The sequence below is a fragment of the Oncorhynchus gorbuscha genome, linkage group LG22 (genome assembly GCF_021184085.1).
Source record: "Oncorhynchus gorbuscha isolate QuinsamMale2020 ecotype Even-year linkage group LG22, OgorEven_v1.0, whole genome shotgun sequence".
Taxonomy (NCBI): domain Eukaryota; kingdom Metazoa; phylum Chordata; class Actinopteri; order Salmoniformes; family Salmonidae; genus Oncorhynchus; species Oncorhynchus gorbuscha.
The window spans coordinates 23,203,211-23,219,762 of record NC_060194.1 but is presented as its reverse complement, the minus strand read 5'-3'; the positions used below and the strand labels follow the sequence as shown (position 1 = coordinate 23,219,762).

Genomic DNA, 16,552 nt, shown 5'->3' with positions numbered 1-16,552 from the left:
TGGCAAATTTAAGACAAAGCATGTAAATTGAATATCAGCCATGACAGAAATAATGTAATTTCCTGGTTTTAATAATTGCTTATTGTAATGGGATGTTTTATAAGATGATTGGAAATGATCCTCAGCTGTATGTTACATACGACACATAAGTGAATAGGTCCATTCCGTTGTGGTCATTACATAATTCAGAACAAAGAGAGAATTATTGATTTTAGTTTACGACTGGAAAATCAGAGAACCATAGTGCAGTAATGAGCCTGTGAATCTCATAGGTTTACTCTAAACCACAAAGTTACCCCTCAGTTTCAGCTAATGTTGTTTTTCAGGAAGGACTGTTTGTCCAATTAACTTTTCTGGTCTTTGGCAATGGACCCGATGCATTTACATTAGGATATTAAGCCTCTCCACTGTCAGTCCAAAGTCTGACCAACCAAGATGCAATGTAATTCGATCTGTTTGGCAAATGGCAAATCTCTATATAACCCCCCTCTCTCGCTAACACCAGAAGACACTAGAAAGCTCATCTCACACCCAGAAAACATTAAGGTAAGATGATGTATTACATCTTACTGGTTAGACTCATTGGTTGACATTATAATAATTTACAGCCAGTTATGCAGCCTACTGGATGTCTTTGCTTTCAATACTGTATGTTTTTTATGTACACTTAGTGATTATACATTGACAGCTGTTTAATATAGATATGAATGTATGTTGAAATGTAACTTCTCGGTTCTTACCTATTGTAGAACATACTACTAATCTACACATTCGGTCACAAACCAAACCACATGAAACGTTTAAGTCCTTGTGGAAATGTCGACATGAACCGACAAGCGTGATGAGCTCTTCAAAGACCGACCTGATGCAGAACAAGACATACCATCTGTCTATGATTCATGGAGGTCATGCTACAGAGATTTCTGCCCAAATATTTGAGGTAAGTCATGTGGAAAACAGATCTTGCAGATATTCAATTCCTTTTTTAATGTTATTATTGCATGTACAGTTTTTTACTTCTCAATCCTTACGTATTATTAGCAAATATGATCAACTATTTTAATATGATTTTGTGATTAGTAAAAAATACACTGGTCACAAGCGCCGAATACAACCGTGAAATTCTTGCTCACGAGTCCTTCCCAATGATGGAGAGTTTAAAAATAATCATACAACTAAAAATAGCAACACAAGAGGAATAAAATCAAATACACAAAAATGGAGCTACAGAAAGTATTCATACCCCTTGACTTATTCCTCAATTGTTGTGTTACAGCCTGAATTCAAAATGGTTCAAATATATTTTCTCTCCCACTCATCTACACACAATACCCCATAATGACAAAATGCAGTTGCAGTTTTAAAGCCAATTTCCAGCAATTGTACATGTTTTGGCATGGAGCTGAGAGACAATTTGGCAGTATTAAAGCTCATCTCCTGCAATTCTATTAATTTTGCCATGGCTAATGTTGTCTTCCTCTGCTCAAACATTAAAATAAAATGAATGGGCATGTGCCCTGGATGCCCATACATTGTTTTTTATTGAAATGTAACTGTAACTTGGCCACTCAGGACCAGTCACTGTCTTCTTGGTAAGCAACTCCAGTGTAGATTTGACCTTGTGTTTTTGGTTATTGTCCTGCTCAAGGGTGAATTAATCTCCCAGTGTCTGGTGGAAAGCAGACTGAACCAGGTTTCCTCTAGGAATTTGCCTATGCTTAGCTCCATCCCGTTTCTTTTCATCTTGAAAAACTCCCCAGTCCTTAACAATTAGAAGCATACACATAACATGATGCAGCCACCACTATCTAGAGAGTGGTACTCAGTAATGTGTTGTATTGCATTTGCACCAAACATAACACTGTATTCAGGACAAAAAGTCAATTGCTTTGACACATTATTTGCAGTATTACTTTAGTGCCTTGTTGCAAACAGGATTCATGTTTGGCAAATTTTTACTCGTGAACTTATTTAGGCTTGCCAGAGTGGTTGAATACATTTCAGCTTTTCCTTTTGAATTCATTTGTAAAAAATGTGTAAAACATAATTCCACTTTGACATTATGGGGTATTGTGTGTAGGCCAGTGACAACAAAACAATCTCAATGAAGGCAGGTAAAGTGACTAGGCATCAGAATAGATAATAATAAGTCAAATAAAGAACTGAGTATCAGCAGCAAATGATGAGTGTAAAAGTGTGTGTGTATGTGTGCTTGTGTGTGTAATGTGTATGTATGTGTGTTTGTGTGGTGTCGATATCCGTGTGTGTGTTATGTGTGAGCGTTATGTGTTGGAGTGTCAATGTAGGGTGTGTATGGTGTGTATACATGTATATAGTCTAGTGAGGGTGCGTAGGGTCCATGCAAATAGTTGGAGTACCATTCATTTACTATTTAGCAGTCTGGCTATTTAACAGTCTTATGGCTTGGGGGTAGAAGCTGTCTCGGAGCCTGTTGGTCCGAGAGCCGATGCTCCGGTAGCGTTTGCCAGACGGTAGCAGAGTGAACAGTCTATGGCTTGGGTGGCTGGAGTCTTTGGCCATTTTTCTGTGGTTTTAGTTAATATGTTTTGCTGTCAACTGAACAGTAACAGAATCCAGTATGTAAAATAATAGTCTTTTGAACAGATGTGTTACTGTAAACCAGGACATAATGCAGGATTGATATGGTCTTTCCACACTATGATAATAGTGGGCTCTGCAAGGTGACTCTGTGGCGTTGGGAGAGCACTCAGCCCTGCTGGGAGTCCGTGACCAAGCCAATGCCAGCCCTCTGCATTACGCCACCTCACACGGACACATCAGCACCATACAGCTCATTGTGCAGTTAACTGGTCCAGATGGTAAGCCGTATTTACTTAGGTATTTATTTACTGTATGCTGTGGTATACAGTGGGGCAAAAAAGTATTTAGTCAGCCACCAATTGTGCAAGTTCTCCCACTTAAAAAGATGAGAGAGGCCTGTAATTTTCATCATAGGTACACTTCAACTATGACAGACAAAATGAGAAGAAAAAAATCCAGAAAATCACATTGTAGGATTTTTACTGAATTTATTTGCAAATTATGGTGGAAAATACTGTATATCTTCCTTGAAACATTGTTATTGTTTGGCATTTTATATTGTCGCCAAAATTATATATTTTTTTTTATCAGTCATGTGATATTTATGTATATATTTAAATGTATTGAGAAAACAAACATCTCTATCTGTGACCTTTGTGAAGAACTGAATGCCTGTGATGAGGAGGGCAACACTCCATTGCACTGGGCTGTGCAGAGGACCCAGAGAGAGAGCTGTGCTTGCCTGCTGGACCTGGGGGCAGACTCGAACATCCTCAACCTCCGCCTCATGTCTCCCCTACACCTGGCTGTCAGCCTCGGACACAACCCTCTCGTTGAGGTCCGTCCCCTACCTGACCCCCCATTCAGCTCTACTCTAGTACAGGGGTTTTCACATGTTTCTTGCCCAAGGACCCCTGCCCCATCATAGGTTAACAAACAAAAAAGTAATGTCTTGTCTTATGATCAGGTGAATGATAATAGCAAGTACAGTAATCAACATTTGAAATGTAATAGATTTGGTGGACAGTTTCATTATATAGACCTCCCAACAGTTCATTGGAAGAGGAAGTGTACACTAACATAGTCAATTAGCTAGAAAGGAATCTTGGTGTCATAGAGAAAATGTTGCTGTTGTAAAGCAAATATTCTGCAATTTTTCCATTGAGCTGAGAGATTTCTAAATTTTTCAAGCTAATTTCCAGCAATTGTACATATTTTGGCATGGAGCTGAGAGACAATTTTGCAGTTTTCAAGCTAATTTCCTGCATTTCTATGCATTTTGCAGAGGTAATGCTCTGTTTCTCTGCTAAAAACATTTTAATAATATCAATGGGCATGTGCCTTGAATGTCCATATTCTTGAATTTACCACAATAATTTTCTATACAGAAAAAAACTGTAATTAGCTCCAATGACTTGAATTTCCTCTATCTAAGTTGAGACATTTTAGCAATGAAGGTATGTATCTACTTTCCCAGAGTCTGATGAACAGGAACAGCTAGCATGGTATATGTTCTTGTAGACTTCGAGTCATTGTACTAACGCCGGCGAGCTTTGGCTCGTGAAACTACCTCTAACTTCATACTGGATGCAGACATAAAAATGGTATCCATGATGGTATTCTGTTGCAACGAGAGGTTTTCACTGATCCTGTAGACTGGCAGGGCCTTAAGTCCTATGGGGCTCCACTCCACTCATAGAACTGGAGTTACAACTCTGGTAACTATATTGTGGAGCTCCGCCCCATAGGGGAGCTCTGCTCCTAGTGGTTTAAGGCAGAGCCTAACATATCCCACTTAATGAAAAGGCCGGGGGTTGGGGGGGGAACAGTGGGCGTCATGGCACAAGGCGCTGCGCTCTCTCCCGTCCTCTCCCCCTCGTTCCATCATGGTCGCCGTCTCTTCTGGCCGCCCCTAGGGTGTCGCCAGGGTGACGTCACGACCACCTCTCTCATCGGTGGAGTGGACCCAGGTCTACTAGAGAAGGTGAAGCTGGGAGGCTCTCTGGAAGATGCTCTAGCCCCTCCTGCTAAAGGCAGTTGCCTAGATAGCTGCTTTCTCTCCTCCTCGAGCTTCCCAAAACGCTCCGTCGCATTTTTGATGGCGGCTCCAAAGAGACCACTGTCAGAGATGGGGGTGTTTAACAGTGCGGCTTTATAGGTCTCCTTTTTGGCCATCAAAGACAGCCAGAGGTGTCGATCCGCGACCACTGAAGTGGCCATGGACATGGCCTACGCCTGTGTGAGATGGAGTATGGCGCTGGGAATCCTCCACGCCTCCTCTATCTACTCTCCTGACAGCTCAGTCCTATCCGTGGTGAGACGGGAAAGAGAGGCTGCTAGAAGGGCAATATTATTTGCTGCTGCTACAGCCTGGACACCCAGAGCAAAGGACTTCTCTATCAGCTGAGCTGTGAGCTTGTCATTGGTCGTAGGTAGAGTGGGTTTTCTGGACGACGGCCAGGAGCTCAAACCCGGGACGAGGTATGCAACCAAGGCGTCCGAGAGCCTGGGGATTTCCTGGGGCCTTCTGTCGTCCACTCTGCTGAATGGGGTGTACGCCTTTGCCGGCTCTCTGGCCGTTAAAGGCGACCCCCATTCACCCTCCACAAACTTACCGAGCGAGGGCATGGCTGGTGCCAATGGCAGAGCCGTCTTTCTTGGTTTATAGTATGGGTCGTCCACCATCATATCCACTTCCGGGTTGGAGGGAGTGGAGGGCAGCGTGATATACAGCCGGCTCGCAGCCCGCTCAATGAGCCCTGGAAAATCAGAGGGCAGAGAGGCCGTTGCGTAGGAGGGGACTGCAGAGAACTCAGAGCCTGGGGGGGGGTTCAACCTCAGTCTATGGAGTGGATCGTTGCGAAGAAAAATTCACAAACTTCCCAATATCCTCGTCTTCTCTAGAGGTGGCATCATCATATGACGCCTCAGAACCTGAGGCTAGCACAGACATGGCGTCTGCTAGAGGGATCTCCTCCCTGAAAAATGCCCACCGCTGCTTCCTCGCCTTTAATGAAAAGAGTGCGCAGCTAGGTCACACACTAGGCCTCCCCTAGTGTGCTGTGATCCTAAGCACACGAAACATAGGTTATGTGAGTCCACGCCATGGTGGAGCAGCGACACTGAGCTCTTAAAAGAGCTTTTGGATTGGGTGGAAAAAACGTGCTCATTTTATAAGGACAACGTCGAGACTTGGAGATCGACAGCTGGTTCGTCCTGAGACTTATCTTCTCTCTTCTCTACTTGGCCAGTCAGTCCAGTCCAGTCACTGAAGATAATGGGAGACTGATTGAGGGGAAGAATCCCCTTCTTTAGGGACACCTGTACTCCCATTGGCTGCAGGTGTGTGCATATTTTTCTCTCAGGCTATTCGCTGCCTAGGTAGCGGGGTAAACCACTAGGAGCAGAGCTCCCCTGTGGGGTAGAGCTCCATGATAAAGAACCTAGCTATGGCAGCTATTAGTTTGCTATAGTGCGAGATGGCTTGGTTGGTTGCGGTCTCTCGTCTCTCTCTCTCGCAAAACATGCACCCAGGACTAAGTTTGAGAAACCCTGGTCTAATACACCTGTATTATACTTCTACACTTCTAGCTTAGTGCACCTCCATGTATTATTATTCATTCAGTCTAATAACATAAACTCAGCAGAAAAAGAAACGTCCTCTCACTGTCAACTGCGTTTATTTTCAGTAAACTTAACATGCGTAAATATTTGTATCAACATAAGATTCAACAACTGAGACATAAACTGAACAAGTTCCAAATGTGTGTGACTAACAGAAATGGAATAATGTGTCCCTGAACAAAGAAGGGGGGGGGGGGGGGGTCAAAATCCAAAGTAATCCAAAGTCAGTATCTGGAACTGCAGTGCATCTCCTCCTCATTGACTGCACCAGTTCTTGCTGTGAGATGTCACCCCACTCTTCCACCAAGGCACCTGCAAGTTCCCGGATATTTCTGGGGGGAATGGCCCTAGTCCTCACCCTCTTATCCAACAGGTCCCAGACGTGCTCAATGGGATTGAGATCCGGGCTCTTCGCTGGCCATGGCAGAACACTGACATTCCTGTCTTGCAGGAGATCACACACAGAATGAGCAGTATGGCTGGTGGCATTGTCATGCTGGAGGGTCATGTCAGGGTGAGCCTGCAGGACGGGTACCACATGAGGGAGGAGGATGTCTTCCCTATAACGCACAGTGTTGAGATTGCCTGCAATGACAACAAGCTCAGTCCGATGATGCTATGACACACCGCCCCAGACCATGGCGGAACCTCCACCTCCAAATTGATCCCGCTCCAGAGTACAGGCCTCGGTGTAATGCTCATTCCTTAGACGATAAACTGGTCCAGCGATGACGGGTTTGTGCCCATAGACGACGTTGTTGCTGGTGATATCTGGTGAGGAACTGCCTTACAACAGGCTTACAAGCAGCCCAGCCTCTCTCAGCCTATTGTGGACAGTCTGAGCACTGATGGAGGGATTGTGCGTTCCTGGTGTAACTCGGGCAGTTGTTGTTGCCATCCTGTACCTGTCCCGCAGGTGTGATGTTCGGATGTGCCAATCCTGTGCATGTGTTGTTACACGTGGTCTGCCACTGCGAGGACGATCAGCTGTCCGCCCTGTCTACCTGTAGCGCTGTCTTAGGCATCTCACAGTAAGAACATTGCAATTTATTTCCCTGGCACATCTGCAGTCCTCATGCCTCCTTGCAGCATGCCTGAGGCACATTCACGCAGATGTGCAGGAACCCTGGGCATCTTTTTTTTGTGTGTTTTCAGACGCAGTAAAAAGGCCTCTTTAGTGTCCTAAGTTTTCATAACTGTGACCTTAATTGCATACCATCTGTAAGCTGTTAGTGTCTTAACGACCGTTCCACGGGTATATGTTCATTCATTGTTTAAGGTTCATTGAACAAGCATGGAAAACGGTGTTTAAACCCTTTACAATGAAGATCTGTGAAGTTATTTGGCTTTTTACAAATTATCTTTGAAATACACGGTCCTGAAAAAGGGACGTTTCTTTTTTGTGCTGAGTTTATATTATATGATATACTACGACATTATATGATGATATATGATATAATAAGATATGATATCATTCAGTATGATATGATAAATAATTATGTTTTTCCACAGCTGTTACTGTCTCACAGCAACACGGATGCCAACCTGATGGGAGGGCAGGGGAACACACCTCTAATGTTGGCCTGCTCGGTTGATAACCATGAAGCTGTTCGTCTACTTGTGTGTGAATATTAATTATATGGCCACTGTATAATTGTCAAATTGTGTGTTCTTGATGTTTGAACAAGGAGACGTGTGTGATTCATTGATCGTCAGTGATGTCCTATGAGGTTTTTGTAATGTAACTACACTAATTTCACCTGCTGTTCTCAGTTTAAATACAGAGCCAGACTATGTCAACAGAACAAGCTGGGGCATTATCCAATTCACGCAGCAGCGTTTGCGGGGGCTAAAAAATCAATGCTGGTGGTTCTTCAGAAAGGTAAGTAAATAAGAAACATTTGCTTTCCTATTACAGTAATCAAATACTCATTTTGGTACTCAAACAATTCTTACTCACTAATTTTCTCTGCTGAAGGTGAGGAGATGGGTTTCTCAACTGAAACGCACATCAACTACGTGGACAAATCATTCAGCACTCCTCTTCATCTGGCCGTCCATGGAGGAAACCTGGAGGCGATCAAACTCTGTATAGAACAGGGTGCAAAAATTGACCAAAAACAGGTATGTCAGCTGGTGATGATGACGCTAAGAAGCTTTTTCTGTGGATATGTAAATAATCATTCAAACTGCACCTACAAATATCATATACCGTATATTCACGTATATGGATTTCAAAATCTAACACAAAAATAACTTTGATTCTTTCTCAGAACCATAAACAAAAGGACATATATTTAGAAGGCTTCTGACTAATAGGAAATACCAATTATGAACCTTAACGATCCTTTTCTTCTAATATAAAACAGTTCCCGTTACAGGCATTCATCTGAAAGGTTCTTAGAACTGAGGTTTTTACAATGTGTTACAGTAAGCAACAATGGGTTACTATGCATCCACTCATAATGGGTACATTGTCAGTTCATGTTACACCCAAGAGACATCGGAAGACATCGGAAGAACCAAATCCACTCTAAATCTAATCAAGGGGAACGGACCAGTGTCTGTCATATCCTGACCTCATTTCAAACGGGTCTGTCATTGTGACCTCTGTCATGTCTTTGTGCTTCTCTTTACAGTGTGACAAATCCACAGCCCTCCACTTTGCCTGCACCCAGGGAGCATCCGAGGCCGTCAAACTCATGCTATCGGCACATGATAGAGTCTGTGATGTCATCAATATCCCAGATGGAGCTAGCCAAACTCCACTGCATAAGTAGTACACTGTTTACTGTATGCATTTTCATTGGACAAGACATTTAGGTAAAAATGATATCCTACTCTCTTACTCTTTTATCACATTTTTCACCAACAGGGCAACAATGTTTGACCATGTTGGATTGGCTGAGTACCTCATTTCAAAGGTGAACACAAAACAAGAAAAGTACCAAGAGAAAAATATGAATATTTCCAGTGTTTCACGATCTTATCATATTCTTATTTATTCTTTGACAGGGTGCAGACATTAATTCCATTGACTGTAAGGGTCATACGCCACTGCTTCTGGCAACAAGCTGTAGTGCATGGAAAACAGTGGGCCTTCTTCTTACACATGGTAAGTTTCTCAAAGAGATGCATATGTCTCACATGTAGTTTACACTATTGTATGGTTTGTCATGATCCTGTTCATCCTCTCCTATTTTAGGGGCTAATTTGAAAATAAAAGACAAATATGACTGCAATTTCCTTCACCTTGCCATCTTGCAGCCTAAAGGTCTGAAAAACCTTCCTCCAGAAGTCTTACAGGTAATATTCTATAATGAACGTACCTGCTAGAAGTTTCAATAGCAATGATGAAGCTTCCAAAATTACGCTGAGATCCATTTTCAAATTTTAAGGCAACGTCATAAGTTCTAAATATTGCAATGAGCTCATACAGTATGTTTTAATGAGCTCTAGTGGGGGGGATCTTGTAAGAACGAACACATAGTGCATTACTGCCACCTAGCGTTGAGAACTTGAAGCAAATCCAACACGCGAAGAAGTAGGATCACAGGATCAGAAGTGTTAGCCTTTGTATTAAACAAGGTTCATTATTAAACCCATATATCTTCTTGTGACTGTCTCAGTAGGATTGACATGTGCAATAATTTTGAATAAAGTTTGCAGTAAACACTTATTTTGCCTCTTGAGACCCCAATGTTATCATATTGTCTCTTGCCACACAGTGCGGCAATGTCAGAGAGCTCCTGGGTGCAGAGGACAATGAGGGTTGTACTCCCCTGCATTACGCCTGCAGACTGGGAATCCCAGAGTCAGTGACGGACATGCTCGGACTCAACGTCTCACTAGAACAGAAGTCTAAGCAGAAGAAATCTGCACTGCATTTCGCGGCCGAGTGAGTAACTTAAGGAGTAAGACGTGGTATATGGCCAATATACCACGGCTAAGGGCTGTTCTTAGGCATGACGTAATGCGGACACAGCCCGTAGCCGTGGTATATTGGCCATATATCACTTACCCCCAAGGTGCCTTATTGCTATTATAAACTGCTTACCAACGTAATTAGTGCAGTAAAAGTTGTGTCATACCCAGTGTATAAGGTCTGATATACCACAGCTGTCAGCCAATCAGCATTCAGGGCTCGACCCACCCAGTTTATAATTCTGAATAAATCTCTACATTATTGACTCATTGAGTTGTCAGTAGACTCATTATACCCCATAAACATGAACAATTTCACTGTTTGCTATTTAGGCTGGTTTTCAGTTTAGCATTAGTTGTATTTGATAACTTACTTTTTATGATCAATCTTTTCTATTCCAGGTATGGGAGGATAAACACCTGCCACAGACTCCTGGAGTGGATGACCTGCACCAGGCTGCTGAACGAGGGAGATGAGAGTGGGATGACTCCCCTCCACCTGGCATCCCGAGGCGGCCATATTAAAGTGCTGGAGCTACTGCTGCGGAAAGGAGCTCTGTTCCACAGGTACAGTACTCAGTGGTGGAAAAGTACCCACATTTTCATACTTGAGTAAAAGCAAAGATACCTTAATAGAAAATGACTAAAGTAAAAGTGAAATTCACCCAGTAAAATACTTGTAAAGGCGTCTGTGTGTAGCTGGTGAGATGAGTCAGGCGCAGGACAGCAGATATGAGTAATAAAATACTTTACTCAAAAATTCAAACATAACACGTAATATACACACAATACAACCAACAATCACTCACACATACAACATGTAGAACAGGGGGTTAAATAACAAGCAAGTAATTGATGAAGTAAAGCCAGGTGTGATGAGACAAAGACAGAACAAATGGAAAATGAAAAGTGGATCGGTGGTGGCTAGAAAGCCGGTGACGTCGACCACCGAACGCCGCCCGAATAAGGAGAGGGACAAGGGGAGGGACCGACTTCGGCGGAAGTCGTGACAATACTACTTGAGTAAAAGTCCAAAAGTATTTGGTTTTAAATAACATTAAGTATTAAGCGGTAGCTCACAGATTACTGCACCTGTACAAAGCCCACCTATAATTTAGCCCAAACGACTACCTCTTTCCCTACTGTATTTTATTTATTTATTTAGCTCCTTTGCACCCCATTATTTTTATTTCTACTTTGCACATTCTTCCACTGCAAATCTACCATTCCAGTGTTTTACTTGCTATATTGTATTTACTTTGCCACCATGGCCTTTTTTTGCCTTTACCTCCCTTATCTCACCTTATTTGCTCACATCGTATATAGACTTGTTTATACTGTATTATTGACTGTATGTTTGTTTTACTCCATGTGTAACTCTGTGTCGTTGTATGTGTCGAACTGCTTTGCTTTATCTTGGCCAGGTCGCAATTGTAAATGAGAACTTGTTCTCAACTTGCCTACCTGGTTAAATAAAGGTGAAATAAAAAAATAAAATTTAAATTAAAGGAAAATGTCATTGCTAAAATATACTTAATTATAACAAGTAAAAGTATAAATAATTTTTATTCCTTATATAAAGCTAATCAGATGGCATCATTTTCTTTCTTTGTTTTTTTTACGGATAGACAGAGGCATGCTCCAACACTCAGACATAATTTACATTCAAAGCATGTGTTTAGTGAGTCTGCCAGATCAGAGGCCGTAGTGATGTTCTCTTGATAAGTGTGTGAATTAGACACATTTCCTGTCTTGCTAAGTATTCAAAATGTAACGAGTACTTTTGGGTGTCAGGGAAAATGTATGGAGTAAAAAGTACATCATTTTCTTTAGGAATGTACTGAAGCAAAAGTACAGATACCCAAAAACACTACTTAAGTAGTACTTTCAAGTATTTTTACTTAATTACTTTACACCACTGACAGTATTTCAGACCTGCTACGCACACACTCACTCAAACTCGATGTTAACCCAAGTGAGGTGAACCATTATTGCCCAAACCAGTGGAAAACAATGTCTATATTTTTACTAGATTTTCCATTTTGAATCAGCTGCAGTACTAATGAATGTTTACTATATGCCATTGCAGTGACTCTAAAGGTTGGACCTGTCTACATCACGCTGCAGCAGAGGGATATACCCAGACCATGATCATACTCCTGCAATCAAATATCAAACTGCTGGACAAAACAGATGAAGACATGGTTTGGGTCCTCTCTTTTTCCACATTCCCTTACCCTCAGGTGGGCTCATCTTCACATTCCCTTACCCTGAGGTGGGCTCATCTTCACATTCCCTTACCCTGAGGTGGGCTCATCTTCACATTCCCTTACCCTCAGGTGGGCTCATCTTCACATTCCCTTACCCTGAGGTGGGCTCATCTTCACATTCCCTTACCCTGAGGTGGGCTCATCTTCACATTTCCTTACCCTCAGGTGGGCTCATCTTCACATTTCCTTACCCTGAGGTGGGCTCATCTTCACATTCCCTTACCCTGCGGTGGGCTCATCTTCACATTCCCTTACCCTGAGGTGGGCTCATCTTCACATTCCCTTACCCTGAGGTGGGCTCATCTTCACATTCCCTTACCCTGCGGTGGGCTCATCTTCACATTCCCTTACCCTGCGGTGGGCTCATCTTCACATTCCCTTACCCTGAGGTGGGCTCATCTTCACATTCCCTTACCCTCAGGTGGGCTCATCTTCACATTCCCTTACCCTCAGATGGGCTCATCTTTACATTCCCTTACCCTGAGGTGGGCTCATCTTCACATTCCCTTACCCTGCGGTGGGCTCATCTTCACATTCCCTTACCCTGCGGTGGGCTCATCTTCACATTCCCTTACCCTGAGGTGGGCTCATCTTCACATTCCCTTACCCTGAGGTGGGCTCATCTTCACATTCCCTTACCCTGAGGTGGGCTCATCTTCACATTCCCTTACCCTGCGGTGGGCTCATCTTCACATTCCCTTACCCTGCGGTGGGCTCATCTTATCTGTTTCCTTTCTGTTTAGCTTGAGGGAGTAAGATGTCTATGTTGAAATACTGAGAAAGTCTTCCACAAATAGACATCATTCCTCTTTCTGAAAAAGGAAATCCAAAGGTTATTGTTGCCGTTATATACAATCCTCTGTTCTAATTTCAAAGTGCTATGTTTTACTTTTGGTCCAGAACACAGCGTTACATCTGGCTGCCAGGGAGGGCCATGCGGCTGCAGTGACACTGCTCCTGGGCAGAGGGGCCCAGATGACGCTCAACAAGAGTGATGCCTCCTTCCTCCACGAAGCTGTTCTCAACGGCAGGAAAGACGTTGCCTTCGCTGTCATCCACAATGAGAGGTTGGGCCACTGTTGCAAGATACAGTGGATACTTTATCTATGTGCTGTTACGATGCTTTGACAGTACAGTGATGTGTTTGATTATTGGTATTCAGTTGGATTGCATGACAATGCCATATTGACATGTACAATATAACCTGTTTGTTTCAGATGTGATGAGGCTATGCTATTGTTCGAAGTGAAGTCAACTAAGGGATGTGTTGTCATGGACATGATAGAGTTCCTGCCTGAGTCATTCAAAGTTCGTTTTTATTTTATTTTAACTATGCATAAAGGAAACTATAATAAAGGAAATTGATACAAATCTCCCATTTCTCAGTCAGCATATTAGAAAACATTAATGGTGCAGTGTTTCTCCACAGCATCTCTTGGACACTTGTGTGAAGGAGTCAGATGATGACGTAAATAGTTACAACTACTCTGTACGTCTGTTCTCTCTATTCTGTATTTGGTATTACCTTCTTAAAACTCAGATTCATTATTGCTTAATCAAATTCACAAAAAGCATTCCAGTGAGGGCGTGTTGTAAACTAATATGTCTTTTATCAACAGATCGAGTACACTTTCAAATGGCTCCAAGCTCCCATTCATATCATTAAGCTTGCAAAAACAGACAAAAGCTACTACTTCCAGCCTCTCACTGCTCTAAATGTTAGTACCCACTGCAATACTGTAGAGCAGTGTTTCCCAACTCTGGTCCTCCAGTACCCCAACAGTACATCTTTTTATTGTAACCCTGGACAAGCACACCTGATTCAACTTGTCAACTAATCATCAAGCACTCAATGAGTTGAATGAGGTGTGTTTGTCCAGGGCTACAAAGAACATGTGTACTGTTGAGGGTACTGGAGGACCAGGGTTGTGAAACACTACTGTAAACTGAACTGCACTGTTTTCAAACATGGAATTCTTCTCTAGGGTTAAGGGCCTGACACTTTAAAGCAATATCAGAAACAGGTCATATACAGTGACTTCGGAATGTAATTTGACCCCTTGACTTTTCCCACATTTTGTTACATTACAATATTATTCTTAAATTTATTTTTTTCCTATTCCAGCAATCTACACACAATATCCCATAATGACAAATTGAAAACAGGTTTCTAGACATTTCTGCAAATGTATTAAATATAAAAACAGAAACACCAAATTTACATAAGTATTCAGACCCTTTGCTATGAGAATTGTGAGCAGTTGATGTTATTCTTTAATAACACAGACCCCAAAGCAAATCAGGGGGAGAAAAATATATTTATACAAAGAGAACAAATCATAGTTGTTATGCTGGAAAGTAGATGACAGATGTTCATTCTACCCTGTCCTCAATTGATTTCTCCACTGAACAAAGAGACAGGATGTAGTTTATACCCCAACCTTAGCCTGCGGTTGACCAGTTAGAATTCCTTGCAGCAAAATTGGGCCAATGGCCAAATAACAAGTATCCCGTTTCAGGCTCAATGTATAGACAATTTGGACCAATGAGAACTTGCCACATGTAGCTATGAGTCCTGGACTGAAATTCCTCCCGTGTCCCTAAACCATTCATCTTCAGTTCCCCTCTTGACCTTTAGTCCTCTGCGTTGTGTATTTACTTTTGAATATTCTTACATAATCAAAATTGAGCTCAGGTGCATCCTGTTTCCATTGATAATCCTTGAGATGTTTCTACAACTTGATTGGAGTCCACCTGTGGTAAATTCAATTGATTGGACATGATTGGAAAGGCACACGCCTGTATAGATAAGGTCCCACAGTTGACAGTGTATGTCAGAGTAAAAACCAAGCCATGAGGTCGAAGGAATTGTCCGTAGAGCTCCGAGACAAGATTGTGTCGAGGCACAGATCTGGGGAAGGGTACCAAACAATGTCTGCAGCATTGAAGTTCCCCAAAAAACACAGTGGCATCCATCATTCTTAAATGGAAGAAGTTTGGAACCACCAAGACCACCAAACTGAGCAATCTGAGCAATCACTCTGACAGAGCTCCAGAGTTCCTCTGTGGAGATGGGAGAACCTTCCAAAAGAACAATCATCTCTGCAGCACTCCACCAATAAGGCCCTTATGGTAGAGTGGCCAGACGGAAGCCACTCCTCAGTAAAAGGCACATGACGGCCTACTTGGAGTTTGCCAAAAAGGCACCTAAAGACTCTCAGACCATGAGAAACAAGACCTTCCAACAGGAATTCGACCCTAAGCACATAGCCATGACATAGCCATGAGAAACAAGATTCTCTGGTCTGATGAAACCAAGATTGAACTCTTTGGCCTGAATGCCAAGTGTCACGTCTGGAGAAAACCTGGCACCATCCCTACGGTGAAGCATGGTGGTGGCAGCTTCATGCTGTGGGGATGTTTTTCAGAGGCAGGGACGGGTAGACTAGTCAGGATTGAGGGTAAGATGAACGGAGCAAAGTATAGAGAGATCCTTGATGAAAACCTGCTCCAGAGAGCTCAGGACCTCAGACTGGGGTGAAAAAGGAAGGTGAACCTAAACACACAGCCAAGACAACACAGGAGTGGCTCCCGGACAAGTCTCTGAATGTCCTTGAGTGGCCCAGCCAGAGCCCGGACTTGAACCCGATCGAACATCTCTGGAGAGACCTGAAAATAGCTGTGCATCGACGCTCCCCATCCAACTTGACAGAGCTTGAGAGGATCTGCAGAGAAGAATGGGAGAAACTCCCCAAATACAGGTGTGCCAAGCTTGTAGCATTATACCCAAGAATACTTAAGGCTGTAATTGCTGCCAAAGGTGCTTCAACAATGTATTGCTTAAAGGGTCTGAATATTTATAATTTCATTTTTTGAATTTTTTTAAATTAGCAAACATTTCTAAAAACCTGTTTTTGCTTTGTAATTATGGAGTATTTTGGGTACATTGACGAGGGAAAAAAAATATTTAATTCATTTTAGAATGAAGCTGTAACGTAACAAAATGTGGAAAAAATCAAGAGGTCGGAATACTTTCTGAAGGCACTGCATGCACAGTGCCTTGCGAAAGTATTCGGCCCCCTTGAACTTTGCAACCTTTTGCCACATTTCAGGCTTCAAACATAAAGATATAAAACTGTATTTTTTTGTGAAGAATCAACAACAATAATTTT

General features: G+C 42.5%; 1 protein-coding gene across 1 annotated transcript in view; it reads left to right on the top strand.

Annotated features, from left to right (window-relative positions):
- The first annotated feature begins 481 nt into the window (after window positions 1–481).
- Window positions 482–16,552, top strand: part of LOC124009914 (transient receptor potential cation channel subfamily A member 1-like) — a 24,416-nt gene continuing 8,345 nt past the window's right edge. The window contains exons 1-18 of the mRNA XM_046322166.1: window positions 482–546; window positions 750–940; window positions 2,690–2,840; window positions 3,225–3,400; window positions 7,699–7,806; window positions 7,960–8,068; window positions 8,165–8,310; window positions 8,826–8,962; window positions 9,062–9,110; window positions 9,202–9,301; window positions 9,392–9,492; window positions 9,915–10,084; window positions 10,513–10,677; window positions 12,200–12,314; window positions 13,281–13,447; window positions 13,598–13,688; window positions 13,810–13,869; window positions 14,000–14,098. Coding sequence (XP_046178122.1) covers window positions 842–940; window positions 2,690–2,840; window positions 3,225–3,400; window positions 7,699–7,806; window positions 7,960–8,068; window positions 8,165–8,310; window positions 8,826–8,962; window positions 9,062–9,110; window positions 9,202–9,301; window positions 9,392–9,492; window positions 9,915–10,084; window positions 10,513–10,677; window positions 12,200–12,314; window positions 13,281–13,447; window positions 13,598–13,688; window positions 13,810–13,869; window positions 14,000–14,098 — 2,043 coding nt within the window. The 5' untranslated portion in view covers window positions 482–546; window positions 750–841. The remainder of the gene's footprint in view (window positions 547–749; window positions 941–2,689; window positions 2,841–3,224; window positions 3,401–7,698; window positions 7,807–7,959; window positions 8,069–8,164; window positions 8,311–8,825; window positions 8,963–9,061; window positions 9,111–9,201; window positions 9,302–9,391; window positions 9,493–9,914; window positions 10,085–10,512; window positions 10,678–12,199; window positions 12,315–13,280; window positions 13,448–13,597; window positions 13,689–13,809; window positions 13,870–13,999; window positions 14,099–16,552) is intronic.